Raw genomic sequence first — 12,114 nt, 5'->3', positions numbered from 1 at the left:
AATTTTCAAAATGACACTTTGAGCTAAGTAATATTTTTTATTCCCATACTACACATAAGAAAGTTAAGGCTCAGAGATTCTAGGTAAGTTTCCCAGAGTCTTGTAGCCAGTATATGACTGTGCAAAGATCTGAGCCCAGTTCTGTCTGATTCCTAAACCTTTCTTCTTAAACACTATTGTCGCCCTGTGTGGTATGATATAAAATCAAAGTCTCAAAGCATGACATTATTTAAAAGTTTTGCCATACCTGTTGACCGAATTTACTGGAGAATAAAGATAAAGATTCCAAAAAAGTCCCATAAGCCATCCAGATATCATCAATGAATGCAAAACCGAAAAAATTTCTCCTGCTTTCAGTAAGTGCTCACTATTTGCATCCTGAACCCTCAGAAGTGCTTGTCCTTATAATCTCCTTGACAAGGAATTTTTACTGCTATCAAGTGAGACATCCATCCCTTAAGAAGAAAAATCCTTAGGGCACCACCCCTCCGAAAAGCTCCCAGCCCCCGACTGGGAAGGCAAGCCTGGCATTGCCAACAGCTCAGCTAGGTTTCTGCATTCTCTAGCCTGCTTTAGAGAAGATGGGTGAAAGGAAGGTGAGAGTTGTCATCTTGCCTTTGCTGTTTTCTTAAAAGCCAGAATACTATATTCTGGGGTGGCATGCCCTGAACCCCGTTACTCTGGCACACTGACACTGTGTTGTTTCAGCTTTCCTACTATGAACAAGTGTCTATTTCTGAGGTCTATTTAAAGACTTCATTTTTTTTCTTTTTTTGCATTTAAATTTGTTTTCTTGGTGGTTTTACAAGCGTAATGCTTAAGTGCTATCTAATGTTCCTAAGCACAAGAAGGTTGTGATCTGCCTCATGGAGAAAATACCTATGCTAGATAAGCTTTACGCAGGAACGAGATAGAGTGCTGTTGGCTGTGAGATCAATGGCACAAATGGTGCAATTGAAAAAAAAAATTTTTTTTGCAGTACTAGGGATTGAACCCCAGGCCTTTGCACTGAGGTACATCCCCAGCCCTTTTTCTATTTTTCTATTTTGAGAGAAGATCTCACTAATTCTCTGAATTGTCCAGGTTGGGCTCAAATTTGTGATCCTCCTGCCTCAGCCTCCCAGAGTACTGGGATTACAAATATGTGCTATCATACTCAGTCTGAAATATTGTTGTATATAAAGAAATATGAATATAATTATTTATAAGATGTATTATTGAATAGATGTCTTTAAACAGAAACACAAAATGATGGGGCCTAGGGGCATAGCTCTAGGGAAAAAGGCTTGATTAGCATATACAAGGCCCTGGATTCAATCACTAGAACTACAAAAAGAAAAAGAAAAAGAAAGAGAGAGACAGAGAGAGAGAGAGAGACAATGGGTATATGTATTTGATCTGCTGACTCTGACCACAGTCTTATTGCAACCTAATTGTGTTTCTTCTAGGAGTGACAGTTTAGTGTTTGTAGCAGCTTTACAGACTGTATTAAACATCTTCCTGTCAGTAGGACAAAATATCCAACAACCACAACTTAAAGGAGGAGAGATTTTGGTTCATAGTTTCAGAGAATTCAGTCCATGGTTGGCTAGCTCTGAGGCAGAAACAGCATTGTGGGAGGGCATCGTAAAGAAAAGTTGCTCAATTCATGTCAGTCAGGAAGCAGGAAAGAAGGGAAAAGGTAAGGACAAGAATACATCCTTCCAGGTCAGCCCCCAGAGACCCATCTCCATTAACCAGGCCCCACCTCCTAACAGCACATTCAGCTATGAAGTCACCAATGTATTAATCCACTGACAAGTATAGCATCCCCATGGACCAATCAACTTCCCAACGCCTCACCTCTGAACACGTGAGACTTTTGGGGGACATTTTAGATCTAAGCCATAACATAAACCATAACTTTTACAAATAATAAAAATCAACTGTATTTGATATAAACAATTTTACACATGAGATCAAGTGGCCTTCAGAAGCGGGGAAACATATAAATCTCTTCTAAGAGCCCTAATAATCCATGTTAAATAGTCCTAATGCTGTACCTTGCCACCAAGTAGCAAGGTTGAAAAGTAGGAATCAAATGGATCATAATAGCAATGTGGATATAAAATCATTGTTAATAAAAAATCTTTTTGAGTTCCTACTCTGCACAAGTAAACCTTTTATTATCAATAGAAATAAGTATACTGATATATATCTGTATAAATTTTGGAATAATATCCAACAGTTTTATATGTGGCTGAGTTGCTTATTTTTGATTAAATGAATATTTTGTATAAACAAACAAAAACAAAAAAAATTCAGGGATATGATCTGTTTATTACTCTATCACCTTCAAGATAATTGTTTTTGGTGTTAATACATAGTCTTCTCTTATCCTGGGGGTTATATCCCAAGATCCCAAGGGGATGCCTGAAACAGATCCTACTAAATTCTATAGATACTATGCTTTTCCTAATACATACATACCTATGATAAAGTTTAACTATAAATTATGTATAGTAAGAGAATGGCAATCATAATAATAAAACACAACAACTATAGCAATATACTGTTATAATGGTATCATTTTCCTTATAAAGGAAGCACTTTATGGCTTTTCTTTGGCCATATTCAAATTTCTAGGATCATAACTCATGTTTTGGGGCCATTATTGAGTAAAATAAGGGTCACTTGAACACAAGTACTTCAATAACTTGACAGTTGATCTGATAATTGAGATAGCTACTAAGTGACTAATGGGTGGGTAGTGTATATCACGTAGATACACTGGACCAAGGACAGGATATTCCTGGGCAGGACAGAGTGGAAAGGTGTGAGATTTCACCATGGTAGCTACAATTGCACACAACTTTAAACCTATGAATTTTTTATTTCTTTCTGGAATTTTGCATTTAATATTTTTGGGCCACAGTTACTGAAGGTTACTAAAGCCATGGAAATAAAAATTGCAGATACGGAGGATTTCTGTACATACAGTGAGCATCAACCAGTCTGTCTTTGAGATCCTACAGCTGGGAATCTATGAACCCTTCTAATGTTCCTCTTACACTACAAAGTCCCTCAGTTTTTCAGAGGGCAAAGCCAAGCAATAGGAAACAGTGTGGTTTCTTTCTTCTTGCTAATTCCTTTGTTCTGTGTTCTCCTTCTCTGTAGGCTGGTGTTAGCCCTAAGGAAAAGTACTTTATCTCTTCCTACATAGACTTTATTTTCAAGTGTCATTACTCTGTATTTTAAGTGATCTTTCTGAGAATCAAGATCCTAAGAATTCCATGATATTGTTTAAAATTCCTCAACCCTGATTTCTTAAACACTGCCTGGCTGTGGGCTGGATAAAGGGAACTAAAGCTGTCCACTAGCATTATCCCCAGGGCCGAAGCAACCCCCGCTCCCATCCTACCGACATTATCTTTGGTGCAAATCTACTCACCTTGGCTTTCGCAGCACTGAAATGTGGAGGCAAAGATCTGGAGGCTGTTGATATCCTGGTTTTTGCCTGGGCCAAATTACCTGAGCAAAAATAGACAAAGAATTTAAATTGAAGGAAAAGTTAAGGAATAGCATCATGAGTATTTTTTTCCTTTTTTTTTTAGTTTTTTCCAAATTTTCTGAATAATCTACCTGAATTTGAAAAAATATTTGAATATTTTTAGGCTCAATTATATAAATTGTAATAATTATTTTTATTGTAATTAAAATATTTACACAAATTGTATATTTCACAAGCAAAAAAGAAATAACATAAATACCAAATTCATACAACAAATTGGGAATAGAGGGAAATTACTTCCATATGATAAGAGGCTATACATGAAAAGCTGACAGATCCATACTCAATGTGAAAAATTGAAAGCTTTCCCTCTAATTTCAGGAACAAGGCAAAGGATGTTCACATTTAACACTTCATAGTACAAACATAGTACCAGAAGTCCTAGCTAGAGCAATTAGGCAAGAAAAAGAAATGTAAGTCATCCAAATCAGAAAGGAAGATGTAAAACTATCTCTGTTCACAGATGATATATACTAAGCATTCCATTTAAAAATTACCAGAACTAGTAAATGAACTCAGCAAGGATACAGTATGGAAAGTTGATATACAAAAATCAGTTACAGGAGCTGGGGATTTAGCTCAGTGGTTCCAGCGCCTGCCTTGCAGGCACAAGGTCCCAAGTTCAATCCCTGGTACCAAAATGAATTAAAGTCTTTAACATAATATCTGAAACTACAAAACTCCTAGAACAAAATGTAGATGAAAAGCTTTAACACTGGTTTGGCAATGAGCTTTGGGATATGACACCAAAAGCAAAAGGTACTAAATGAGATGACATGGAACTAAAAGCTTCTGTGTGGCACAGGAAGCCATGGACAATGAAGAGACAATGCACAGATGGGTGGAAACATTGGCAAACCACACATCTGATGAGGAATAATATTCAGGAGGTATAGAAAATACCTAAATTCAATAGCAGAAAACCAGGTAACTCAAGTAAAATATGGGTAAGGGCTTGCCAGAAAAGGCATGCAAATGACTAACAGATGTGTGAAAATGTACTCAATATCACTAATCATTAGGGAAATCAAAACAAAAACCACACACTATCCCAGTTAGAATGACCATCATAAAAATAAAAATTAATAAAATTAATTTTTAAAAAGATCTAAACTGTACCAATAAAATTAATTTAAGTCGAGGAATTGAAACTTCCTCCTGTTCATAGTAATATAAAATGGTGTAGCTATGAAAATCATAGAATGGCAGTTTTTCAAAAAGTAAAAATTGCCGAGGATTTAGCTCAGTGGTTTCACCGCCTGCTGCCAAGCACAAGGACCCAAGTTTGATCCTCGGTACCAAAAAAAAAAAAAAAAGTAAAAATTGATGTACCATATCATCCAGCAATCCCATTCTAAGTTTTTATCTAAAAGAATTTTTTAAAAAACCAGAATTTTGAAGACATTGATTACCCATGGTCATTGTACTACATATAACCACGTATGTGTGAGTATGTAAAATAAAATTACCATCAGGCTATTTGTATAAGATACACATGTGTGTATATATTTGTGTATACATATGTATGCATACACATTTGTGTGAATATCTACATAGTATAAAATTACCTTCAGGCTATTTATATGAGCTCAACATAGAAGTATGTTTGTAAACACATACATATACATCCGTATGTGTGAGGGTGTATATGTAATATAAAACTACCTCAAGCTATTTGTATAAAATGTATAAGAAACAAATGAATTCTGCATTTAGGGTTCAGTCTCATCCCCAAGATACTTCACTTTGCTTATGCAAATGTTCCCAAATTGCTCCCCTCCAAATTCATATCTGGAACACTTCTGCATCACTTCTCGGCCTTTTGGCTAAGATCAAGTGAAACACTTCTGGTGCCAAGTATTTTGGATAATGATTATTATGTGTATATTATTATTATTTGCTATGAACCTGTATTATTATTATTATTATTATTATTATTATTTGTGGGGACAATTCACATAGGTCTCAAAACAGAGAATAGAAAGCCAGAGAATACCAGGGATCTCACCAATTCTCCTTGTGAGTGCTAATTAGTCAAAAAAAAATGAAGACAAAAAATGACACAGGAAATATATTGGGCACTCACACCCTGCTGCTTTTTACCTTTGTAGGCTCAGTGAGACCTCTCAGACTCTCCCCTTCCCTCCTAACTATCACACACCCATCACCAAACCAAGTGTGGGAAGAGATTTGTTTGCACTTTTACCTACAGTGTCATTTGACTCTGTAACAAAATAAAAAGTCGTCAATAGAAGGAAACCTGGCAATTTGTGCATAAGCACGATGCTCAAGATTTCAAAGTTTTAGCAAGTCTAGCATAAAGATGTCTAAATGTTTTCTCTGGCGATATCTTCAGAGGCTAAACTGTGATTAATAGCCCAGAAAGAACCCTTTGAAGCAGGATTGGTGACATCAAAGTCGTAATCCAGGGGTGGCAGGAGCTTTATAATGAGTGGGAAGCATTTTAACACATTTCAAAGGATTTACAGCATGAATAAACAATAGACCTCAGCAGATGCGCCACACATACCTTTTAGAAATATAACCTACAAGAAGTTTCCATTTTAATTTAAATGTAAATACAGTGATCACACTCCTTTCAAATGTTAAGTGCCCTCGGAACTTCAACCCTAGACAGCCTCTTCAGGGGGAGCTTAGCTCACAGCCCCAGAGCCCCCTCCAGTTCTTGGGGAAACTGTGAATACTGAAGTGTGTCCCAGCGGACCTGGAAGTCAGAGGCACCTTCTGGAATTTGCATCCTCGGTGGGGACTGGGTTGAGAATCTGAAATGGAGCTTGCAAGGATCCCACACGATTTCCCTGCCTCCAACTTAAAGGGAAGAAACAGGTGGTCTGGACACAGAGCTGAAGCATCTAAAAGATAGAAATTTCCTGCCTCTGTGTGAGGATTTTCATCTCTTGAAAAATATTCAGCATCCACTATTTCACTTTTAGTCGCCTCCCAAGAATTGCCCAAAATGATGGGTTGCTGTTTAAATTATCGAGCACAGACTTCAGCCTCCCTCTGCTGCCCTCTCTGGGTTTACAGGATTTGTTGCAGGCCAACTGGAGACTCGGTGGACACTTTTTGCAAAATTTTTCTGTTTTAATTTTCCCTCCAAACATAAGAAATAGGCTAATCAGTTAATAAATGATTTCAAAGGAATGGTGGCCATGTACAAAATCTGATCGTGTCAAATTACTACAAATTTCAGCAGCTCTAAATAAACAAAAAATTCAAAGGCTTCAGTTCATACTAGAAGATTAAATTACCTGAGTAGCCCAGAGAATTATAGTCAGCTTGGATACTGATCTAGTCAGGACATCTCACTGTCTACACTGCATGATTTGGTGCTATTCCTGTTTCCATTGTCACCTTCTGTTTGGAGGAGTCTGGCAAATCTTTGAGAGATGGTCGACCTTACCTTGGTAAGTAAAGAACTCTGCATTGCCTTATCAATGGGTTGTTCTGGAAATGCCTGAGACAGACTTATGCTAGTGTGATGATTGTGGTGACTGAAATGTTCCAATTTCAGATTATGCCACTGTGGCTTATAAAATGCAAGGAGTTAAATTCAGTAGCTGTATACAAATGTACTATGGTTTCTGTATGTTAAAAAATTTTTGGTTCATTTCTACATAACCATCTAAATTTTATTAACAAGGACGTGAGGACAATTTGAGAAAAAAAATTAACCACAAAATATAGCTCAGCTACAGTAGGCCAATTAGAGGCGAATGTATGATGTTAGATTTTGTTCTGCAGTTTTTACTTTCTCCCCTGACATCTATCTATGCCCTTAAGGGTTAATATCAATAAATGGGCAGAGCAGGGTAGAAAAGTTCCCAGCCTGCTTGACCATGGCCTAATCTTTCTTGACAAGAATGGGATTTATATAGATAGCAGGGGTTGTAGTTTTGTGGCAAGAAGTAATCAGCGATCAATAAAAGCAGGGGGGATGTAGCTCCATGACACAGCCCTTGCCTAGCATGCACAAGAACACTGGGTTCAAGAAAGAAAGAAAAAGAAGGAAGGGAGGAAACAGCCATTCTTCCTATCTCTTCTATTGACGGAAGAAATGCACAGATAGCAAATTTACTTTCTTTTCTCATTACACACTTTGCCTTTATTGTAGTGGGGAATTCAAAGCTCAAAAGAAACCCAGTTCCCCATTTCGGTATTGACCTTTAACTGGCACTTGTCTGGACATTTGAAGGAATTTCTGCATAATTAACACCTCTACACTGCTTGGAGGAAGGCAAATGAATGTTTTTAGTGACTTTATTATTGTTACTATTATTTAGATGTAAACCACAGCTTTAAAGAGGCCAAAGACCTCAAATTGTAGAGCTATGGAAAAAATAGTAACTCTCTCCTCCTTCCTTTCTCCTCCCTCCTTAAGCTTTAAAACTTGTAAACAGGATGTCAGCCCTGCAAACAACTGTACCTAATTCCAGAGGGTTACAAAGAGATAACTAGGTTCTCTTTCCTAACACAGTCAGTAGTGAAGTTCCTCTGTTTTCTGCATTTTATTGTCACATTGGCAGAAATTGCCAGCTCCCTTTGGCTTAATAACAAGAATTTCCTCTTAGAGCCAGATGAAGAAGGCTCATTCCTACTCTTGGGGGAGGGGTGCTTGGAAAAACATGGCTGCCACGTGACATGATGTATTTCACCAATGTACTACAGCTTGTTGACATCTACCCAGGAAGCCCTGGCTCATCCTAACAAGAAAGAGAAAATAGACAGGAGGAGGGAGGAAGGAAGAGAGGGAAGAAAGAAAAAATGGGAAGGGGGAAGGAAAGAAGGAGAAAGAAAGGAAAGAAGGAAAGGAAACAAAAGGGGAAAGGAAAAGAAAGAGGAAGGGGAAAAGAAAGGGAAAGGAAGCCAGGTCACATACACAGAGCTGCCCGCACTCTCGTGGCACTGAGGTATAACGATAGCTTATTCCTACCTCAGAGCAACAGCCCATGAAGCACAGAGGCTTTACAGAGCTAGTCCTAGGCCAAATCACAATTTAGGCAAAAGACATATTCAAGTTCCCCATACTCCATTCACCTTCTTATAATCCACTTCTGAAGGTGCAGCATGGCTTTAATGCTCTATCTCCTTCCTGTCCTGACAACCAATGCCTCCCACTTTTTTGGGCCATCCTTAAATGTTTCCAGGCACTATACACCTCCTCCATATTACATTAAATCTCCTTTGTCTTTGTTCCATATATTTAGGCCACTATTCTTCATTGGTAATCCAGGTAAAAGGTGAGAATTTACAGGGTTTAGAATTCTTTTTTTTTTTTGGTACCGGGGATTGAACTCAGGTCCTTGCGCTTGCGCAGCAGGCAACGAAACCACTGAGCTAAATCCTCGGCCTAGGATTCTTTTTATAAATAAAATTTTATGTACTGATTCTACTGATGAGAATGTTGGCTAGTTGTAGACTATCTGGTGCCCAGGTAAAAGGGACAGTTTTGAAACAGGTGACCTTTCATGTAATGATGCCTCAGTTATTCATACTTTGAGATAATATGTTAAAGACCTCCTATGGGTCTTACAAAGATAAATAAAACAGAATTCTTTGTTCCACATAGAGACAGCCCAGAGAAGCTACTGAGGCAAGGAGAAGAGACTTAAAAGCAGTTTGCTGAGTTGGGAGTAGAACTTGATGTAATAAACCTCGGGATAAAGAGCACAAAGGTTAAGTGGAGAATGAGAACAAACTGATGAGTAGGCAATGAATGAGGTAGATTTTGTATATGACTTTTTTTTTTTTTTGGTACCAGGGATCGAACTCTGGTCCTTGTGCTTGCGCAGCAGGCAGCAAAACCACTGAGCTAAACCCCCGGCCCGAATGAGCTAGATTTTGAAGGTTGAGCAGGACAGGGAAGCAATTCTATCTGGAAGACATGAGCAAGAAAGAAGCAGAATGTTCAGCTGGAAGTTCCAGAGAGCTTGGAAGGCAAACTCCCAAGGAGCTTCTTATTTTCAGATTAGGCATTTTATTAGTGACATGAAAACATGCATTATTTTATTCTTGCAAATATAAAAAAAATTACCCCCATTGATGAAAATATTAATTCTGTGGACAGTTTAGGGGAGAAGAAATCTTGGAAATGCCAAGGCATCCTAAATCACTTGTGGGATTACGATAAAAGCTTTGCTCTGCCTTCCAATGGCCTTCAGGTAGAATGTGCATGCACTGTGTGCCAGAGGTAGGTGGTTGGGATCCAGGTTCCAGGGGAATTGGGCCAGTTAGTCTGTAAACAGTGTTGATGGAGCCAAAGTCTGGGATCAGATCTCATTACCAGGGAGTTACAAATAGAGAAGTGCTGGTCCTTAGCCTGAGACTAGAATCCTAAATAAAATACCCAGGCAGGAAGGAATAAACTGATTACGGCAGATTAAAAAAAAAAAATCTCTCTAAACCAGGCATGGTGACACATGCCAATATTCTGAGCATTCTGGAAGGCTGAGGCAAGACCATCACAAATTGAATACTAACCTGGGCAACTTTGTGAGACTGTTTCAAAATAAGTTAAAACTTTAAAAAAAAAAAGAAGGAAGGAAGGAATAAAGGAAGGAAGGAAAGAAAGAGGAGTTGAGATAAAGGTCAGTGTAGAGGCCCTGGGCTCAATTCCCACTATGGCCAATTAATAAATAAAGAAATTTTTAAAAAATCTCTCCCTCTCTCCACCTCCACACAAGTGAGCCTACTGTGGTCTTCACAACAATGCTAGGGACAGAAGGTGGGGGTGACAGAGGTGGGTTGGCATGGAGGACTGGCTCCAGGTTACACAAGTGCCAGGACAGAGGCTCAAGGCCACTGGACTCCAGAGCTCAGTCCACGGCCCAATCCCCAGCACCTCAGCAGGCTGCTGCTGCCAACACAGCCCGAGGCTCAGACCGGTCCAGAGGCGACAGTGCCTGCAGGACCTTGACAGCACTGTCAGCACTCTGCATCCCACAGTCACAGCCCGGCAGCCCTCCTCGCCCTCCTCACCCTCATCCATTATTTTCTTCCTTCTATTTCAGGGGTTGTGGAGGTTCCTTCTCTCCATTACAGATTTCCTCACGGGATCCAAGGCAGGATCCAAGCCAAATGCAGGTCACAGGCTTGACGGCAAGAACTGTGACTAGTAGAGGAAGCCAAGGATGTGCTGCTGCAGGATAAGGCCAGCAGGCAGAGGGTAGGCTGAGACGGGGCCACCGAGATCCTTCCCTGGTTGCTCCCAGGCAGTCTCTTTGCAGGGCATCTGGAGATGCTTTCTGTGTGCCGAGGCAAGTTCCCGGCCTGAACCTGGGGAAAGGGCCTGTGGGAGTGGCAGGCGGTCCCCCCTGCCCCGGTACTGGTCCCTCCAGAGCTGTGTGGTCAGTAGAAAGGAGCTGAGTCTTACAGTTTTGTGTCTGGTTTTAGACCACATGTGCACCCTACTTAAATATCTCAGCTGGCCTGAGTTAGGACCATTCTAGAATCAAGAACATTCATTTCACTTGCATACTTATTATCAGGTATAATAACGCATGCTTATTAAAACTAATCTATGGGTTCTTGGCCAGGGATTTAGCTCAGTGGTGCCGCTGTCTGCCTCGCAAGTGCAAGGTCCCAAGTACCAAAAAAAAAAAAAAGTTAGAAAAAAATAATCTATATGTTCTTATGCACAGTGTAAGTAAGGACTGCTCTTTATCCTTTCCAGAATGGTGGCACACATCACTAGGGTTTTTTGGGGGGGGGGTTGGTATTGGGGATCGAACTCAGGTCCTTCCGCTTGCACAGCAGGCGGTGAAACCACTGAGCTAAACCCCCCCCCCCCACATCACTAGTTTTTAAATTAAATTTGCTGGGTGTGGTGGTGCACGCCTGTGATCCCAGCACTCGGGAGGCTGAGGCAGGAGGATCACGGAGAGTTCGAGGCCAGCCTGGGCTACATAGTGAATTCAAGGTCAGCCTGAACTACAAGGGGAGACCCTGCCTCAAAAAAAAATTGAATCTATGTTTCTTTCTGTCCTGGGGCCTGGACCCAGGGGCTTATGCATGCAAGGCAAGTGCTCTACCCCTTAGCTATATACACAACCTTTTTAAAACAAAATATGTTTTTTTAAAATTCTGAGTGGTGGTGCTTGCTTGTAACTAGCATTCTGGGAGGCTAAGGCAGGAAGATTACAAGTACAAACCCAGCCCGGGCAACTTAGTGACTTAGTCAGACTCTGTCTCAAAATAAAAAAGGGCTATGGATGTAGCTCAATGAAAAGTTCCTAGGTTCAATCTCCAGCACCATCAAAAAGTAAGTACATCAATAAATAAAGATTTATTTTGAGACAGGATCTCGCATAAACTTGGGGTCCTGTGTCAGCCTCCAAGTAGCTTGTAAGTGTGCACCATTTCCCCCGACTACTCATCAACTTCTTCATAGTACTGTATTTTCCTGGTAAAAATGATGCTTCTTTCTATGTATGTGTTAGTAAATCTTAGCCATTTAAAAATTGATTACATAAAGATAATCATCACTTACATGATTTTTTTTTTTTCTATTGAGTCTCTGAAAGCATTCAAGGTTAGCTTTTGAT

The 12,114-nt window shown here is 39.7% G+C and overlaps 1 protein-coding gene across 1 annotated transcript in view; it reads right to left on the bottom strand.

The window, feature by feature from the left end:
• Myo3b (myosin IIIB) overlaps window positions 1–12,114 on the bottom strand; it is a 405,667-nt gene that overhangs the window by 174,802 nt on the left and 218,751 nt on the right. The window contains exon 23 of the mRNA XM_087200133.1: window positions 3,431–3,510. Within this exon, the coding sequence (XP_087056259.1) occupies window positions 3,431–3,510 (80 nt within the window). The remainder of the gene's footprint in view (window positions 1–3,430; window positions 3,511–12,114) is intronic.

Source organism: Heterocephalus glaber, unplaced genomic scaffold, assembly GCF_053883595.1.
Source record: "Heterocephalus glaber isolate CG9 unplaced genomic scaffold, H.glaber_assembly_v1.0 deba00000347, whole genome shotgun sequence".
NCBI lineage: Eukaryota > Metazoa > Chordata > Mammalia > Rodentia > Bathyergidae > Heterocephalus > Heterocephalus glaber.
The sequence above is the reverse complement of the archived record's forward strand: the minus strand, read 5'-3'. Positions and strand labels throughout refer to the sequence as shown.